This window comes from Sarcophilus harrisii, chromosome 4 (assembly GCF_902635505.1).
Source record: "Sarcophilus harrisii chromosome 4, mSarHar1.11, whole genome shotgun sequence".
Classification (NCBI taxonomy): Eukaryota; Metazoa; Chordata; class Mammalia; order Dasyuromorphia; family Dasyuridae; genus Sarcophilus; species Sarcophilus harrisii.
In genome coordinates, this window is record NC_045429.1 from 7,636,943 (window position 1) to 7,657,692 (window position 20,750).

The 20,750-nt window shown below is 39.7% G+C and overlaps 1 protein-coding gene across 7 annotated transcripts in view; it reads right to left on the reverse strand.

Moving 5' to 3' along the window:
- Positions 1-20,750, reverse strand: part of LRRC7 (leucine rich repeat containing 7) — a 530,144-nt gene that overhangs the window by 287,975 nt on the left and 221,419 nt on the right. For all 7 annotated transcript variants that reach the window (XR_004234230.1, XM_031968892.1, XM_031968890.1 and 4 more), the window contains one exon: positions 5,844-6,046. Coding sequence is in view for 6 of the 7 variants with exons in the window: in XM_031968892.1 (XP_031824752.1) it covers positions 5,844-6,046 (203 nt within the window). In the remaining variant the exon portion in view is untranslated. The remainder of the gene's footprint in view (positions 1-5,843; positions 6,047-20,750) is intronic.

Sequence of the window (20,750 nt, forward strand, 5' to 3'; positions counted from 1 at the left end):
ATTACAGAATTACATATGACTACCATTGTTTTATTGGAACTTGGACTACAGTCTAGAGCTGTGTTATCCTTGTTCCCAACTCCCAGATGAGAAACTTCCTGCCACCAGCTCAAATCAGAATCTTTATGGCATTATAGAGATGCATAATACATGTAAATAGGTTATCCAGACTTACAAATCCTAGATGTGTTGGGGGGAAGGATTGTGATGAGTTCTACTCACTTTTACCCATTGTTTCTACACTGGAACATAAGAAAGGAATCATCCATCCATCTATCAGTCTATCCATCTATCTATCTATCTGTCTGTCTATCTATCTATCATGTGCCTATCTGTCTATACTAAAGATATTCCTCTTTCATGCTATAGGTTTTTGATATTATTTATTTTTGTCTCTTACAACCAACTCATCTGAGTTCTGGACAGCTCTTCAGACTAAACCTAAGAAAAAAAATGTGATTGTGGTCAGTGAGTCTCTGCTTAACGACCTCTAGTGATATAGAAATAATTTCCTGCCTAGACAGTCCATTCTAATTTGGGCTAATTTAAAATTCTCAGTCTGACATCAAATCTAAATCGACTTTTTGGCAGTATCCATACACACACCACAGCTCCTAATTCTATTCCCTGGGTCAAAGAAGAAGGCTAATCCCTCTTTGAGACATCTCTTCAAACCTTTCAAGACTCTCTAAGTTGTCTTTGCCAGATCAAAGTTCCTTGACACTTCCTCACATGGAATGGCTTTGATTTCCCCTTATCCTTTTTATTTTCCTCTGGACACAGTCTAGTTCATCAATGTTCTCTCTAAAGCTCGATTCCAGTCCTGAATACCCATTCCAGATGTTACTTTTATTTGTGTAGAGAAAAATGGAGCAAGATTTGAGGGTTGGGATGTCACCTAGTAGATCCCAGGATTGAGTACTGGACCTCCAAAATGTTCTCATTCACATCTCTTCTACTTTACAGATGCTACAAGTGATAGTTTAAGTTAATAGATTAAGCCCAGACTGTAGATTATTTTTCACTGACTCCAAGTGTAGCTTGCATGTACCTAGGTATGTGCACACTGTCTTACCCCTTTAAAAAGTGAGCTCTTTGGGGACAGGGACTAGAGTTAGGAAACCCCACATTCAAAACTTCCACTCAACAATTACCAGCCGGGCAAGTAATCTATCATACCCAAGACTGTTTTATTGTCTCTGAAAGGGAGACAATAATAAAATCTACATGGAAGAGTTTTGATGAAGATGAGATAAAATAACATATGGAAAGTGTTTTGCAACCCATACATTTATTTGTAAAATTTATAATTTTTTAAATAAATTATTTGTGTTGTTGCTATTTATCCTTGTTGTGAATAATAATAATAATAACAATAATAATGTATAAGTAACACTTAGCACAATTTCTGCCACATGGGCAGTTTCAGGAATATGGAGATTATGAGAAACTCCAAGGTGAGGAAACTCCTTGTTCCAATTTAGATGAGCACTTCTGCAACTTAGCAGCTTTGAGAGCTGTCTAGTACATTGAGTGCCCAACAGAGACAAGAGACTTGCTCTAACTTACACAATCGTGCCTTTTCAAACATTTCTTGTATTTGTTCATGAGCACTTTTCAGTGTTAGAGGGGAGATTTGAATCCAGGTCTTCCTAACTCCAAGATCACTTCTCTCCCCACTCTGCCATATTGTATAGTACCTAGCACATTACAAACACTTAATTCATGTTTGTTGCATGACTAGGAGCAGAAATAGAATTTATCCCACATTTCCAGTCCTTCACAGCTCCTGAGTCTTTTTCTCCATAAGTGGTTATCTGGCCACATGACTTTGCATCCTGCCCTTCATTCTGGGATTGAATTTTTGAATCTTAACACAGTAAATTCACTTCAATTAAATTTAATCTTAAGAGGTGATGAGACTGATTAGATCCAGAACTGATCTTAGAGTTAAGGAAACCCAGGTCCTAGTCCCTTCTCTGACACTTAAGACCTGGTAACCTTGGGCTTTTCTCAGAGTTACAGCCAGTTAGTTCCTTAACTCAAAGTTGTAGAATATTTGCCAGTCTGCATTGGTGGAGGGGCTGTTCCCATAGGGAGCTAATAATGGGTGTTCAGCACTGGGACAGGGGTCTTGGTCTTCTAGGGAAGGTCCAGTGAACCACTTGAGTCTTTGGAAACATTCCCTGTACTTGTCCACGAGCACCTAAAAGTCTTTTCAATCATCTCATCATCTGCATTTTTAGTAGTAGAGAAAATAAAGTCCATCCCTACTTGATACCCATATCATACATTGATTATCTTTGTGGGAGTTGGGGAGTTCATTACTTAGTGAAATCTTAGACATGAGTCATTCTGAAGCTTTGCTTAGAGATTTCCTTGGAAATTTCCAGGTGGGGCATGAGTCAAGTGATAACCTGATCCTGTGAAATAAGCCTTCTCCTCTAAGATTACCACTAGTTCACGAATCCATAATTCTAAATGAGTCTAGGACCTTGGATGTCATGCATATATTTTGCAGAAAGATGTGTAAACATGTTTTCTCTCTCTTTCTTTTAATAAAATGAGAACACCTTGAGGCGAAAGATGATTTCATTTTAATCTTTCTAGAATTTAGCATAATGTTGAATCTAATAAGTCCTTAAAAATACCTGTTGATTGATCTCAATATTTAAATTAAATCATTTAATGTGTGACTTGAGATCTGTTGAATTTGTTAAATTTATACAATAAATTTATTTAATATTTACAATATTAATATAATTAATATATTTATAAATATATTATTTATACAATAAATTATCTATGTAGCAACCAAATAACAAAATATTATTTTTTGAGCATCATGAAAGAAGATATTTGAGATACCTATCAAGGAGACTCCTTTCATAGAAAAGTTTGTGATCTGACTGCAAAATACATTCCTATTCAAAGGATATTATTCAAAGATTGTTGTGACCAGAAAATTGAAATTTCTGAAGCCGCTAAGAGTAATGGGTTTTTGATGGTATTGCTTCTGGTTATTGAATTTGCATGACACCTTCTCTTGGCATTAATAGAAAAAAAATCAAATGCATAGAAAATGGACTATGGGCTGGTTTGAAAGAGCATTCGATTTGGGAGACCTATTACTTAAGGTAGATGTGGTCTTGGATAAGTGATGGAAAATCTCTGGCTCTCCATTTCCTTCTAGTTCCAGATTTCCATGAGCCAAAGAGCTTTTACAAACATGCTTCAATGTTGATTGATTGAACTTGATTACATTGGGAGGTTTGAAAAGATCAGTGAATTAAGATAAATGCAAAGTGTTATGTTAGTTGATTTCAAGCATTTAGAAAGTTGTCATATAGACAAAGGATAAGATCAAACATTTTGTGTTAGTTATCTCTCTCTGCACATGGTTCTTACAATAGAATATAAGTTCCTTGAGAGTAAGTCAAGTCAAAATAATAATTAAATTATTGAGCACCTACTATGTGTTGGATATTGTGCTAAGGGCTGGGAAGACAAAAAAATGCAGAACTGTAGTATCTACTCTCAACCTGATGGAGGGGAAATATGCAAATAGATATGTACACATGAAATAAGTACACATTAAATTGGAGAAGATATAAAAGGAAAAACATTAAGAGGGATGAGGAAAGGACTCTTGTAGAAGATGGGATTTTAGTTGAGTCTTAAAGGAAGCCAGGAAAACCAGGAGGTAAAGATGGAGAGGCTGGGCATCGCAGGCATAGGAGACAGCAAAAATGCTCCAAGTTGGGAGGAGTTTGTGTGAAATACAGGGAAACCAATGTAACTGGATTACAGAGCACATGAAGGGATGTGAGAAGACTGTAAATATGTGTGTGTGGGCAGGCTATGAAGGGATTGAAACACTAGCATATTTTAAATTTTAATCTAGAAGTCATAGGTAGCCACTGGATTGTATTGAATGGGGGTGGGAGTATGGAAGTGTGATATGATCAAATCTGTTCACGTTTTAGGAATTTTACTTCGATAGCTGAATGGAGGAAGGAGTGAAATGGGGACCAACGAGATACTGAGAATCCAGTGGAAGACTATAAATATGGTCCAGAGTCAAGGTGAGGAGGTTTGCACCTGTCTAGTGGCAGTATCAAAGGAAAGAAGAAAGTGTATTTGATAGATGGTGCAAAGGTAGAAATGACAGAATTTGGCAAGGCAATGGACATGGGGACTGAGAGATTGGGGAGTTCATAATGACATCTAGATTGTGAGCCTGGGTGACTGGGAGGATTTGATGTCCTTGACAGTAGTGGAAAGAAAAGGGGAATTTTTTGGGGGGGAAATATTGACTTTGGTTTTGGACATGTTGAGTTGAAGATGTTTATAGAACATCCAAAAGTATATCTATTTTGAGATATTCAACAGGCAGCTGGAAATGTAACATTGGAGATTAGTAGGGATGAGAGGGCTGAATAAATAGATCTGGGAACCATCAGTATAGGAATGGGATTTAAATCCCTGGGAGCTATAAGATGACCAAGCGAAATAGCACAGCAGAATAAGAGACATGGGCCCAGGACAGAGTCAAGTGGGATGCCCAGAAATCATAAACATGCCCTGGATGAAGATTTAGCAAACGATTTGAAAAGGAGTTAGCACCTAGGTAGGAGAAAAGCCAGGAGAGAGCAGTATCACTAAAACTAGAGAGAAGAAGATATCCAGGAGAAGTGGGTGATCAACAAAATCAAGGACTATAGAGAAATCCAGAAAGGAAGAAGATTCATTGGAACAATCACAAGCAGCTCATTTTGGAGACTTTGGAAACTTTGGAGAGAATAGTGTTGGTTGACTAATGACAGCAGAAGACTTTAGAGAGGTAAGAAGAAAATGAAAGGACAGGAAACTGAGACCTTTATCCTTTGCAAGGATTTTAGCCATGAAAGACTGGAAAGATAAAGGCTGGTTAGCAGGGTGGGTCACAAGCCACCTGATTGAAGTCTCTTCTCATATCAATCACACTTCACACAGCTACCAAAATTATTTTCTCCAACACAGTTCTGACCATGTCACCTTCTCTTTCTCCCTGCTCCTGAACTCAAAAAAACTTCAAGGGCTCCCAATTTCCTCTATAATCAAATAGAAAAAATCCTCTTTGTCATTTTAGATTCTCCACAATGGCCCCTTCCTACTTCTGTAGCCTACTTCTACATGACTCCCGTCCACACTATTTTTGGCTCAGCCCTATAAGCCTTCTTGCTATTCCTCACACACAAAGCTCCATCTGTCATCTCATCTCCCTTCCACTGGTTCATGTCTGGAATTTTTTCTCTCCTCACTTAAATCTCCTCGACTCAACTCAAGTACCACCTACTCATTCCCCCTCCAAGGTTACCACATTGGATCTGATTATGTTACATATATATATCTTTGTACATATTATTTCCTCTATTAGAATGTAAGCTTCTTGGGGATAGGGACTGATTTCTTTATCTTCATATTCCCAGAGCTTGACGTATATCTAGCACATGGTAGGTAGGAGCATTAATACATGTTTGTTGATTGATTCATTGATTACCATTGAGCCCAATCAATCTGAGTTTGCTTGGAGAACAAGTCCTTGCTTGTTTTAAAAGAAAACTTTCCTTTGTACAAATAGTACAACAACATAATATCCACATGCAGAATCCTGTTTTCTATAAAATGAAACATCAAGCAATAGCATTGAATAAAGTGATTATTGGAGGTCGGACCCACTTATTTGTTGATGTTATCTGGAGCTCTTCCTGAGAACTGACAATATTTAGAACTTGTGGCTAACCCTTTACATTTCTCCCGTGCTCATTCAGAGGTTATATTTTTGATCCTCAAACATTTACCTTGGGCAGCTCTTCAATTTGATTGGCATCTAGATAAAGTTCCTCTAGGGTCCTCTCAAAGTTAAAAACCTCCTTTGGCACCTGCTGCAGGCCGCAGTGAGAGTAATCCAACACTGCGACGATTTCTTCTTCACCTCGGAAACATCGGCACGGCACCAGGCGGCCGATGATCTTCCGTTTGGTTGTCATCTCCAGGCACTGCACTAGAGAAAGAGAAAAAAAGGTTGTTTCATTCTCCGCTCTTGGGGGAAAAAGACCCAATTCTGCTAGTTAAAATGGGAAATAATAACTTTTTATTTTGGAACAGAAATTGAACATATTCTTCCCTTGGTACAAAGGACATTTGTACATATTCAGACTGATTCCTGGCCCAATCTACAACTCTCCAAAGCAGAATTGCACATCCCTCCCTCCCACTGCCTTGGAGAAGGACCACAAGGAAAACAAAATCTCTGATTCCTTGCCTCTCTAGTTAAGGAAATTGATTCTTCCATTTGGGTAAAGGGCTTCCCTCCTCTGGCTCATGCCATACTGAATCCTGACCCCAAGGATTGGAGAATTATGATGATCCTTTTTTGTATCAGAAATTACAGATCATGCTGCACTGATTTGTGGTAGTCATTTCTTTTTTACAATGTAATTTTATCCCTGCACCAGAATTTGCGAATTTGCATCATGAACTACCTCTGAGGGGCCTTTTTCTTTGTTAGCCAATGTATTCAATTACAACAATTTTGTGTTCTCTCTCTCTCTTTCTCTCTCTCTCTTTCTTTCTCTCTCTCTCTCCCTCTCCCTCTCCCTCTCCCTTCCTCCCCCCCCTCTCTCTCTCTTTCATATTGCACAAATAACATCACACTCATGGGTACTTAACCATAACATGTCTAAAACATGTTTTACATAGAGCATAACTTCCCACTTTAGTAGGTAACAAAAGGATTTGGGAAAACTTCATCATCAAACCACCCTCCTTAAGTGATTATAAGTGATTATAAACCTGGGCTTAAGGTTGAAGGCAACAATGTAAATATAAAGAAAAAAACCCACAAAACTATATATCTTAAGTTTTTGTCATGGCATTGTACTAGCAACGACCTTGAGAATGTCTCCTTAATCTTATTTTCCTTGTCTGTGAAATCAAGATAATTTCTTTTAAAAATGAGTTTTAGGGGCAGCTAGGTAGGGCAGTGGGTAGAGTACCAGCCCTGAAGTCAGGAGGACCTGAGTTCAAATGTGACCTCAGACACTTAACACTTTTTAACTATGCGACTCTGGGCAAGTCACTTAATCCCAATTGCCTCAGCAAAATAAATAAATAAGTAAAAATGACTTTTATAGAAAATTTTTAACAAAGATATTGTACTTATTTTCTTGATCAGAAGTTTTTAACCTTCTTTTATTCATAGATCCCTTTGCATAGTGAACCCAAGGGTCCCTTCTCAGAGTAAAGATTTGTTTTCTATATTTGCAATGGAAAGAAATGAGCTATTTCATCTACATGTTAGTAAAAACGCAGTTTAGACCTACATGCACCTTTCCTGACACCTCAAAACAACTTGGATACTCTAATTTCAACCTGTCAAAAAGCATTTTTTTCCTTTTTAAATACTAGCCTTTAATTTTCAAAATATATGCAAAGATAGTTTTTAACATTCACCCTTGCAAAACCTTCTGTTCCAAATTTTTCTCCCTCTCTGACTCACCCCCTCCCCTAGACACCAAGTAATCCAATATAGGTTAAACATGTGCAATTCTTCTATACATATTTCCATATTTATTTTGCTGCACAAGAAAAATCAGATCAAAAAGGAAAAAAAAATGAGAAAGAAAAAAATCAAGCAAACAACAACAAAAAGGTGAAAATGCTATGTAGTGATCCACATTCAGTCCCCATAGATCTCTCTCTGGATTCAGGTTCAAGTCCTACTTCTGACATATATGGGCTTTGTTACCCCAAGTCACTTAACTTTCCAGTGTCTAGAAGATTATCTATTATTGCAAGTTTCAAAAATGCTGTTAGTTCTGTCAGTAGAGGGACTTGTTCTTATCAGGGAGTTTCTGCTTCCCAGTCTATCCTTGGATCACAGATCGAGGATTGTAAGGGACTTCAGAGCCCACATAATTCAGACTTCTCATTCTAGCAAAGAAGCTGGTGGTCTATAAAGAAACTGCTCCTACATTGCACAGGGAGGAGCCCCAGAAACAGCTCATTTTCCTGACCCAGGGAATTTCTTCCATGTGGAAAACCATTACCAAAGCAAGTCTGGCTCTGTCTTTTTCCATGGTCTTAATGGACTGTGGGTTCCCTGAGAGGTTTGGAGACAAAGTCGTTACATGCTAGAGGCAAGATTTGAATCCAATTTCCATTATGAGAACAGTCACCTGTGATATCTACTTTGCTCACCTGCTTCTCCATCCATTCTATAGACTAAAGCTTGAGATCGAGAGCTTACTGGACCTGCTTAAGAGTTTCCAACAATTTAGGGAAGTCCTGGGGTTCTAGGTGCTCTGGGTCTCCTCTTTCCCAATGCCTGAGTTTTCCAGCAGATGATGATGTGTTGCTTCATGACCATACAAAGGCTTTGAATAAAGAGCTGGATATTAACCTTTCCATTACTAGTCTTTGAGCATGGGGGTTTGTGTAGAGCACAGGGTGCGGGTAGAACGTCAGAGTAAACTGGTGGGGGAGTTGTCATCATTTCTTCTTGAGAGAGCTGGAGAGATCTCAGTTTCAAGATGAGTCTTCAAGGGTTGAGTGGGGGTGGAAGTACAAAGAGGCAGGCATAGATAGGGCTCCCAGCCTAGCACTCTAAAAGGCTGTAGGTACCTCTGCAATGTACCATAGTAAGGATCCAGGCTTTCCTACCACGTGGCCAGAGATCAGAAGGTCTCAAAACACAGAATCAAAGTGTTAAAGGAGCTATCCATCCATTCTAACCCAGGCCCCTAAAAGAAATGCCTCTAGTAATTACACCAAATAATCCAGACAAAGAACCGATGGAGAATGAATGAAGATTGAACCAGACTCTTTTTTTTTTTTTGCATTTATATGTATTCATTTCTTTAATTTCTTCTTTCACATCATAATGAATTTGGGAATATGCTTCACACATTGAACATATATAATCTATATATAGCCAATATATATCATAGAAAGAGAGGTAGAAGGGAGAGAAAATTTGGAACTCAAAAAAATGTTGATAATCATTTTTACATGTAAGTGGTAAAATAAAATATTAAAATTTATTAAAAAGTAGTGATTATAACAAATTTGTATAAGATTTGTACCATACTTTATATATTTATTTCTTTTAATTCCCACAATGAGTAGGTGCTATTCTATCCCTAAATTATGGAAAAGCTAATTGAGGATTGGAAAAGTTAATTGATTTAAGGTCATACACTGCAAGTAGCTGTCCAGCTTGGAATCTTCTTGATTCTAAGTCTAGAACTCTCTTCCTATACAATGTGACCTCTCCAATATACAGGTAATGGGTTCCTAGGCTTTTCTTGAAGATCACAGTGAGTGAGAGCCCACTAACCTCTGAAGTAGCCCATCCTTCTGTGGGATAGCTCTAATTGTTAGGAAATTTTCCTTGACTATGTCTGATCTTTGTATCTTCAGGGCTTAGAATAGTTCTCTATTGCTGTCCCAACTTTTTATGTTGTTATCCTTTTGTATGTTGTCATCGACTAGTACAGTTATCACTTTTGTATGTTGTCATCTAGTATAGTTATTCCTTCCACATTTTGACTTTCCCCATTGCAGTTTTAGAATACAGGATATTAATAGGAATTAGGAAATTAATTAATAGGAAATTAAATGGGAATTTTGGGGAGTTTTGCAGAAGCAGCAGATGATATGCAAAGGTCAGCAGATGATACAAAAACATTTTAGAAACTCAGAAATGCATAAAATACATGTGTTGCATTGTATAATATCAACTTATTTTATTTTCTAATACCAAAATAATTTAGGATTTTTCTCCAGTATGAAGGGAGGGCCAAAATATTTTATATGGATTTTCTAGATCTCAGGAGTACCTTCAGAAGGGATAACTGCACTTAATGGATGGTTATTAAAGGACTGGCTATTTCATGTGCTTGGGATCCTCTTGCTCCTCATCTCCACCTCCAGGCTTTCCATGTTTTGTTCATCTCGGTCCCACTATCAGTAAGAAGCCCTTCCTTCATGTCCCAGACCCTCGCTCAAATCCCATTTCATCTTCTTTCAGATCAAATGGTAATACATTTATTTAATATCATTCCCATAATAAATAAGAGGTAGAAAATGAGAAAGATTGTTGCTATTCATATGCATTAACATTGTAACCATGTTTGTATTTGGATCCTTGGGCTACTTAGAACAAATGGTGCAACTGTGTAAATCAACTCAATAACAGGATCCCCAAAGATAAACTCTTCCCAATTGGTTCCCTCCCTTCTAAAGAGAGACAAATGGAAAATCCTAAATAGAGATGAGTAATCATTTTGCATTGAGTTAGGAGACAAAAAAATCAGGCGTCATTTCCTCAGCTGATCCAACCTCAGCAGATCTTGAGAGTGGATTCCATTTCCATGATGCTGACTAGGAGTCAGTAAGAAAGAGTTAAATTAGGCTTTAATTATTCTCTGTAAGAACATGCATAGAAGAGAAAATAGTGTGACCCAAAGTCAACATCAGACTCAAGACAGTCTGAGTTTCTAGCTTCTACCTTACACTACTTAGGGCACACCCCTAGCATATACAGAAAGGTCCCACAGCTGTAGATTAGATTAAAAAAAAACGCATATTAATATCATCTAAATCTTACTGTATTTTTATCTATTTTGTCAAATATTCTCCAATTACATTTTAATCTGATTCAGCCAGTGTAGCCCCCGGCCATGTGTTTGCCATCCATTCCCCCATGCCTAGATCAGTGCCAAGAGATCAAAAAGACTTGACCAGAGTCAAGCAATCAAAACGTGTCAGAGGCAGGATGTGAGAGGTAAAGTTTTCTATCCATTACTCCATCCTGCCTCTCTGGGAGATATGCTTTCAAAATATTTTCATTAAAATGGGTATGTAAAGAGAACAACTTCATCTCTGTTAGGTAGATATCATTTACCCATTCCTCCTAGCGGTTAGTAATTGTTAATTCAGAAGATTTAGAATTAAGTACCAGAATGCTGCAATAAACAGACTTAGAAATCCTGGATTTAAAGCTTGGCTTTGTTTCTTGCTACCTGTATGACCTTAGACAAGTCAGTTGCCTCTTCAATATCTTCACCTGTGAAATGAGGGAGTCTTGAGATCAAGCTGATCACATCTCTGTCCCTTCACAGAAAGTCTCTCAGTCAAACCTTATGATCTCTCACTTTTTGTTGGTTTCTCATCTTAAGAACCCCGTGTTTTTTCCAAGATTCAATAGAGCCTCCACTCCAATGGGCTTCAAGGCATGCTATTAGAGCTATCTTTTCAAGCTGGCATTTGCAACATGGAGCAAGCTGCTCTGATGGAATTTCAAGCTGTTTTATGCTGATATTTCTATCATAACTGTGGATAATTCCTGTTTTTTTTTCTATTTTTATTGATATTGTAATCAATGTGAACCATGTTTGTATTTGGACCCTGGGGCTATTCAGAACAAATGGTGCAACTGTGTAAATGAACTCAATAACAGGATCCCCAAAGATAAACGCTTCCCAATTGGCTTCCTCCCTCCTTTGTCTCCCTTCCTCGACTATAGTTGCATTAGGTGTAAGAAGCAGGCAGTTACCTTGGCAGCAGGCAGATTCTCAGAGGCTCACAAAATACATAACAACCTGCTATCCTACACCCACAGGATAAAGGAAAAGAAAATCCACTTGAATAGAAAAATAAAATGAGATCTAGAAATTGTACCGAAAATTGCCAGTTTGAGGAACGAGAATTACTCCAAAATCTGCTATCTTCAGCATTCGTAGAGAGGATCTGCCCATTTTCATTTACAAGAGGACAGAAACTTTGTCTCATTGGGAGTGAAAAACTTCCCTAAAACTTTATATCACATCAGCCAAGAAATTCAATGTCACTAAATAATTGGGGATATGCAGCATTATAGATAGATGGATAATGCAGTGGATAGAGCTCAGAGTGTGGAATAAGGAGGAACTCAGTCCAAATCCTACCTTAACTAATAAATTAGCTAACTGAATTAACATTTGTCTTCAAGAGTATGTGACTAGGTAAGTTCTTGAGCATTAATGAGACATGTGACTGGGGGGCAGCTAAATGGTCCTGTAGTGCACAGAGCACTAGGCTTAGAATCGAGAAAATTCATCTTCATGAGTTCAAATCTGACCTCGGACACTTACTAGTTGTGTGACTAGCTGTGCACTTGCTTGACTCAGTTTCTTCACTGGTAAGATGAGAAGGAAAAGGCAAAGCACTGTGGTATCTCTGCTAAAAAACAAACCCTATATGAGGTGATGAAAAGTCAGATATGACTGAAAAAATGAAATGACTCATGTGATTGGGTAAGTCCTTAATATTCTACTTTTTTCTAGGTTTTCTTGACATTGCTGTGTCCTGGTTCTACTTCAGTCTATCTGACCACTGCTGGATTTCCCTCATATAACTGTGGGTGTCCTCTGGGTTCTGTCCTAATCCATCTTCTTCATATTACTGATGATCTCACCAGCTATCATTCAGCTATCATCTCTGTACTGATGATTATCAGATCTACTCATCCAGCCCTAACTTTCTTGCTGACCTTCAATATTATATCTCCTATTGCCTGTTGGACATGATGAATTGGTTTTCTATAGTCATCTCAAACTTGAATTTTCCAAAATGGAACTCCTTAGCTCTTTTCCCAAACACTTTCCTAATTTTCCTAATACTCTCAAGGGACACCATCCTCTCCATCAGCCGAGCTCAAAATCGAGATGTTATCCTTGACTTCTCCCTCCCTCCCTCTCTCAACCCCCATATCCAATCTGTTGCCAAGATCTATCAATTTTATCTATTTAACATCTCTCTGATAAGTCCCCCCCTACTTTGGCATGGCCACTACCCTAGCACAGGCTCTCATCACTTCATACCTAAGACTATTTAAATAGCCTCTGGTAGGTCCATCTGCTTCAAATCTCTCCCTGTTTCAGGGCATCCTCTACTCTGCTGCCAGAGGTTTTCTCAAAGCTCAGGTCCAATCTCATCATCCCTCCTACTCAATGTACAGCTAGCATTTATAAAGGGCTTTAACTTTTGCAAAGCTCTTTACAAACATAATCTCATTTTAGCATCCTGACAACCCTGGGAAATAAGTGCCATTATTATCTCCATTTTACAAAAAGTAGAAATGGAGGGAGACAAAGTTTAAATGACTTGTCTAGGTTCCTATGGAAATAGGCATCTGAGGGCAGATTTGAACTCAGGCCAAATGAAGTGCACTCTCCAACACTGTGTTAGCTCCAGTGACTTCCTATCATCTCTAGAATCAAGTAAAATTTTTTCTGCTTGGCTTTTAGCATCTGCTTCTGACCCTCTATTTTTCTAGTTGTCTTAAATCTTAGTCCCCTTCAAGCCCTACCTCTACCCCCTCTCCCATATAATCTGCACTTCAGGGAACAGCTCCTGGCTGTTCCTCCATCCATAATAGTCCATCTTTTGGCTCGTAGCTGTTCTTCCATCCATGATCTTCATGACTCTTGGCTCCCAGCACTTTCATTGCTATTCCCCAGCCCTGGATTTCTCTTCTTCCTCATCTTTGCCTTCCAGCTTCCCTGGTCTATTTCAGGTTCCTGATCATCTCCACAAAGCCATTTCAAATACTCTTAATGCTCGATCTGTTGGTTATTTCAGAATTATCCTAAACTCTAGCAACAGTTTACGTGTTGCTACTCCTAGGGGACTCTGAGCACCGTGAGAGCAAGGATTGACTTTGCTTTTTTTGTATCCTCAGCACTTAGCACAGTGCCTGGAATATAGTAAACATTTAATATTGTGTACTGATTAAATGTGAATTAACTTTTCTCACTCCCACTTCCTGTAGAAAGGTTAGCCATTCCTATTAATCATTAGCTGGAGGGAGGCAAGCCGGCCCAACTAGATCAGAACTCTGGGGAGAAACAAGCAAGCCAGACCAAGACCACCACCTTTATTTCATCTTTTCACTCCCAGTAGGGTCAGTCTATAAGCTTGAACTCCTAAACCTTGGCAACAATCAAACCTTGGGCTGCCAGCCAACATCCTCGGCCATCATCCTGGCAAGCCTGACTAGTGGCAACCTGCAGGAACTTCAAGCACCGCTTAGTTCAGTGCTTTTCATGTAGCAAATACTTAAATACTTCATTCATTCATATACCTATGAATGGGAACCTGTGGGTATGTAATGTCCCATGTGTTTTCGGACTTGCTTTTTTTGTTGGTCAATTTTGTTGAATTCTTGTCCTTTCAAACAAAGAAAGGTTTAATGGGGAGGGGGCTTAGTGGATAATAGTTATAGTATTAAAATGGAGTGAAGTTTTAAAATAGAATTCTAAAGTAGATAGCTATAAAAATGAAATGTGAGAGGTCTCAGAATCTGATGATATTAAATTGAATTGGGGGAGAAGTCAACGAAAGCCTAGACGAAGATAAAGAAGGAAAAGAAGTATTTAAAGAAAGACAGAAATGTGAGGCTTTACCACACATTTTGACATCCAATTTAATATTTTATTAGACAAGAAAGCCTCACAGTATAAAGGAAAGTCCTTTGGAGACACAGCTGCAAGATCAGGCCTCCTTATCCCAAACAGAGGCAAATGATTTTGAGATTTTAAGCTCAAGACTGCATTTTCTTTCTGATTAAATTTCACATTGTTAAGTTTCCTTTTTGATGGGATTTCTGGAGCAGTGACACTCACAGCTCTGGGCAGGATTGTTAGAATGACAACATTTTGACAGCGTAGCTTGGATTTGGTGAGACATTTAAGAAGCCCATTGTGTTGGATGCTTTATTACCCAAACCACTTCTGATCAGATGGAAATCAAATGTGGCTTGGGTGACAATCAGCATCCCAGGAGGCTTGAGAACTGAATAGGATGTTTGAGGTCATTCTTTAGGACAGAAGCCGACCCAATCATTAGCCCATCGGTCTAAGACAGGAAAGGCTTAGAGGTGATTTAGTCCAAATTTCTCTTTGATCGATAAGGAACTGCAGACAAGTATCACCCAAGATCACATGGGTAGTAAATGGCATAGTTAGGATTCAAATTCAAAATCTGTGACTCCAAGTTTAATCTTCTTTCTTTTATCATATTCTGCCTCTATTTTCCTTTTTATATTTGAGGAAACCAAGACTTAGTGAGTTGAGTGATTTCTTCAAGGTCACACAATTTCTTAATGGAAGAGCTGAAAATTGGAACCAAGTCAAAGCCCATTGATTTTCCCACAGTCTTTTTTCATCTCTATTCCGATAAAGAGGATTGCTAAGAGCTAGTTGACCAATGGTCCCCAAAGAGCATTGCATAAAGGATTGCTCTCAACCTAGATAAAGGTCTTTAGTGAGCTGATAGCATTAAAGAATTGCAGGACCTCAGAGGTAGAAGCGGACTGAGTGGACATCCAGTCTAGCACACTCCTTAAAAAACAAAATCCTGACTCTAGTGTCTAGTGGTCAGACTTTGTTGGAAGACTTCCTGCAGTGAGAGGGAACGTTCTGCCTGACAAAGGGCCCACGCAGCTTTTCAGTAGCTCCAAGGGTTAAGAAGCTTCTCCACACAAAGCTTCTCCAAACTATTTGCAGCTTCCATCCATTGCTTCTTGATTCACCTTCTTAGGAAAAGAAGAAAAAAAAACCCAGAAGCCTCGTTCTTCATGAGGGTTTCTGAAGTACTTGGGGAGAGCTATTCTGCAGCCCAACCCTCAGTTTTCTTGTCTTCAAGTTTCTTATCACTGGCTTTCCATCATGATTGACACAAAGCCTCTGTCCTTGGCTCGGTATCTCTCCACATCTTTGACAACGTCCTGAAGACACAGGGAGGAGGCTGGCAACAATCTGTGGATGAAGCAGTTGGCGTTGACAGCAGTCAGGCTGGATGATGGAGTCGGGATTAAAAGGCCTTGACAGGAGGTGGGAAGGACCAGGGAGGCAAAGAGAGGCTGTGCACCGCAAGTCATACTGCACTTGGGGTACACCTGGAGGTTCTGAGAGCCCCAAGGGGCCCCTCGCAGGTGCTGAATGAGAACTGAAAGACACATGCTGGGCCCTGACAATTAAAAAGTCCCAATCTAACCCAATGCTGCGTTTGTTTCAAGTCAAAGGCTTGGCCTTCCTTTCTGATCATAAAAAATACATGTAAGAAATCAAAGAGTGTATTTGCAATAAATTACTAATGAGTTTTCAAGTATGAAAAAACCAGGGGTTTATTTGAAGTAAAACTCATTGGCTGCTCTGTAGGGATTTTCACATTTTGGGACAAATTACTCATTTTCTCTCCCTTAGAAATTCCCCTCTTTATACACTTAAGGGAGAAAAAAGTGCTTACTAAGATGTTCTATCATCCTAAAGTCATATAAAAGAATTGAGTACTGGCTTCAGTTCAACAACCATTAATAAGTGGATATGAGGGGCACAATAGTGGGGTATAAACCACAAGTGGGGATGTTTCCCCAAGGACAAAGTCCTATTCATCAAGGCCTTTACAATATAGAGAAGCACTAATAGAGAGTGGGGATGGAAGACAGAAGGCAGGATTTGTGGCTGGAGCTTTTCTTCTCCTAGTAAGAATCAGAGATGAATTAAAAACCAAATGGGACTATTTTAATGCTTTTTAATGGACAGAGGATGTGGAGAAGGAGCTTGGTTGGTTTTTCTTTTTAAGAAATAATCTTAGAGAACATTTGCTCTTCAATTTAGTTTGAATGTCATTTTTAAATCCGGAGGAGAATGGAGACATCTTAAGTAATGTACATTAGATTGTATTTGGATTTTTGTATGTTATAAGACAGCTTAGCAGAGGCTGTTGTTTGTCCCTTGTTCTCAAAGAGGACAAGGACATCAAGGAGGTGGAATTGGGTTTAAGTGACGGAGGGCTGGGCAGGGTCACCTGCCTCACTTTCCCCTCCAGAGCCATCTGGGTGTCATAGCCAGATCTCCACGACTGGAGATGACCCTGGATGCAGTGGGAGACTTTGGCCTTTTCAAGCTCAGGTCTTCAACAGGTCCCAGTTTGACTGAGGTAACATCCAATCAGTGATTAATGCTGAGGATCATCTAGGGCAAAAAAGCTCCTCTTTCCCGCAGTCCAAAACAATCTAAATGAATGAATGAACAAATGAATGAATGAATGATTCTGGGAGGGGAAGAACCTCAAGGTTTGTGACCAAAGCAGAACTGACTGCTATTTACATCCAATCTGAGTCAATCAGGACCCAAACAATGACCAAATGGGGCTTGGCCTAGGACTTGTTGGTGGCCAATAAGAATCAGATTGGTTTTGGTTTAAGGATTTGTCTTTAAGAAAGAAATCTTGCCAGTAAACCCCAAGATATTTTCAGAGGTACAAAAGAAAAGGGAAAAAATACTTTTGCGACATCTGTAGGTAAGGGTATAGTACCTTATGTGGTACCAGATGGAAGGAAGGAAGAAAAGAAGGATGGAGGGAGGAAGGAAAATAGGATCAAAGGAAAGTAGGAAGGAGGGAGGAAGGGAATGAAGAAAGGAAGGAGGGAAGGGAGGGAGAGAGAGAGTCAGGAAAATAGGAAAAAAGGAAAGTAGGAAGGAAGGAGGGAAGGAATGAAGGAAGGAAGGAAGGAGGGAGGGAGGAAGGGAGGAAAATAAGAAAAAAGGAAAGTAGGAAGAAAAGAGGGAAGGAAGGAAGGAAGGGAGGGAGGGAGGGAGAAAAGAAGGAAGGAAGGAAGGAAGAGAAGAGGGAAGGAAGGAAGGAGGGAAGGAAGGAGGGAGGGAGGGAATGAATGAATGAATGAATAAAGGGAGGGAGGGAGGAAGAAAAGAAGGAAGGAATGAAGAGAAGGAGGGAGAGAAGGAAGGAAGGAAAGTTGGAAGGAAGGAAAGAAGGAAAAAGGAAAAAAAGGAAGGAAGGAAGGAAGCGAGGGAGAGGGAGAGAGGGAGGGAAGAAGAGAAGAAGGGAAAAAAGGGAGGAAGAAAGGAAAAAGGGAGGAAAGGAAAGAGGAAGGAAGAAAGAAAGAAGAATGGGAAGGAGGGAGGGAGGGAAGAAAGAAATAGATGGAGGCAGGAGATTACATATTGAGTCTGGGGAGCAGTAAGCAGGCCACTTGGGCCAGAATGTAGAATAGGTGAAGAGAAAATACCATGAAATAAACTAGAGATAGACCAAACTGAAATATTTGCATTGGATACTAGAGGCAATAGGGAGCCAGTGAAGATTTCTGAGGAGGGGAGAAAGACCTATGTCCTAGGATTTGTCACTTTTATGCCCTTTATTTCATTATGTCAATTTTAAGACTTTTGACCAATATCTCTCTTATTCATCCACTTGTTTTAATCCTTTATTTGCATTTCTTGCCTTTCCTGTTCTTCCCAAAAGCTAAAGGATAATTGGAATGATTTTCCTTGATTAGCTTCATCATATTTATGTACTTCTTTTTCCTTCTGAGAAAATTAGACACTGCAAAGTTGTCTACTAGGAAACCTTCTTAACTGAGGTGTTAAGGGACAGAGACACAGAGAGAAATAGAGAGAAACAGAGAAAGACAGATATAGAGACAGACAGACAGACAGACAGAGATACAGAGAGAGAGAAAAACAGAAAGAGAAACAGAGCTCTCTGTCTGAAATACAGAGACAGAGAGAAAACTGCCAACTGTCCTGCTGGACCTTGCTTCTCAAGACAGGGGACGTTTTTAACTTTTGTCTTCATATCCCCTGCCTCAAGGAACGTATCTAGCACACAGTAGGTGCTTAATAAATGCTTGATTGATTAACTGAAAGAGCTAGTATTCCCATTTCTCAAATCAGATTTTTTTAGTCCAGAAACAAGTTATGTACTTGTAGACAGTTTCTAAACTGTTTCCATCATGATCTACATAATGATTCTACAATGATTTTGCCTTTTTTTTTTTTTAGTGGTTGTTCTAAAACTTAAATAAGCAGAATAAGAATATAGAAAGCTTGCAGTGATACTGTCAGGATGCTCATTTGATTTATTTAATTTTTTTTTCATTTTGCAATCAACCCACCTCTATTTAATGAATAACTGAATAATTCTAATTTCTTGGAACTCCTCTTGGAAAATAATTAAGTCTCATAGGAATTACGAGCAGAAGTTAGGAAAAAAAGCATTTTCTCTCTCCTTCCTCTCCCCCAGGAGTTATCCCAAACCAATTTCCAACGACAGGTGGATGTGAAGGAAATGTTAGGCTAGAGCCAGAGCTCTGTTTTAATGCCTGCAGCATCTGGGATAAAGTGAAGGCCTTTGAAATAGAAAGGGTAGCTTTAAAAACAGAAACACCCCCAAACTCCTGCCTTTATGTGGCTCAATGGGTCTAGAATAGTCATGATTTTGTCGGTTATTCGTTCTCTCACCCTCTGGAAATGACTTTATTTAACTTCATACAGATGTGGTATTAACAGTACTGATCTGTGGGCAGCCGCCCCCCTCCCTCTCACCAGCAGAATGGAAACCCCTGCAGGCTAGGGGCTGTTCCTCATTTTGTCACACATTCCCAGCATCCACCACAGCTCCTTGCACACACTAATAATTCACTGAAAACAACAATAACAGTTTGCGTTTTTATGGTGCTCTGAGGTTTGCAAAGTGCTTTACAAATTCATCTCACTGGATCCTCTGTGAGCTCAGTGCTCTTCCCATTTTAGAGATTGTAAAGTATGGGTTAGCTCCCTGGAGGGCCTCAGGGTCAGCCAGAGTCAGGGTAAATCAAAGTCCTTGGTCTTTAGGGGGAGAAGTGAAGGAGGCAGGCAAACTGCCATGCAGCTTGCCAAACATGTATCCTGGATTCTGGAGTCCAGAGTCTCCAACCTCTCTCTTCCTCATCCTACCACCAAGTGACTCTTCTTTCTCTCCCTTGGCCCACCAATCCTTGCCTATGATTATCTTACTACCAAACTTTCAGCAGGTGCCAATGGTGAGGAGAGCCACCATCCAAATATATGCTAAAGAGCCATTGTCTCACATCCAATAGGTAGCCTTAAGTGCTCTCTTGTCTGATTCAGAGTTTCAGCCCTCTACAAGAGGTGAGGAAACTGAGGCTGAAAGATGCCGAAGGGCTCAGCTAGAATCACAGTGCTAGCAAGTTTCTGAGTGGGATTTGAATTCTGGTCTTGGTGACCTCAAGCGTAGTCCTGTCACCTGCTGCGCTGTTTGTCAGGTGGAATTGATTTTAATTTATAAGTGATGTCAAAGGCCAATCTCCCGATGTTTATTTCTCTGGAGGAAGGCCATTTCTGATCACCGTGTGGATTTAGTATTTCCCTTTGTTTTTCCTTCTTCAGTGTAATGACAAAAGTGAGCTCCCTGTCCACGAAGGAGTTACCTGTAGTTGGGCTAGTGATATTTATATATCTCAAAGTGCACAGGGCAATCCACAGTTCATGGGGCACCGCATGGGGATGTGATCACAAGTGGATCTAGTCAACTCCAGGAATTGATTGATCACAGTTTTCACTGGGGCCCATTTCATCTGCTCCCGGAGGCATGGGAAAGTGGGGAGAGCGCTGCTCCCTCAAGATCGGGGCTCCCGTTTTTCTCTGACACTGAATGGGCCCTTTCCCAATACTGGGAAAGTCTTGAAGACTGCAAGCTGCCAAGAAAGTGCCCACGTGCCTTGAGAGGGAAAATTGACACCATCAAAGAAATAAGCGAGCTGTTTCTTCAATGGCCTCTTCAGTGCTTGTGTCAGGGTCCGGGGCCAGCTGGGAGCCAATTAGGGCTCAGAGGGAAGACTAGGGCCCTTGTCCTGC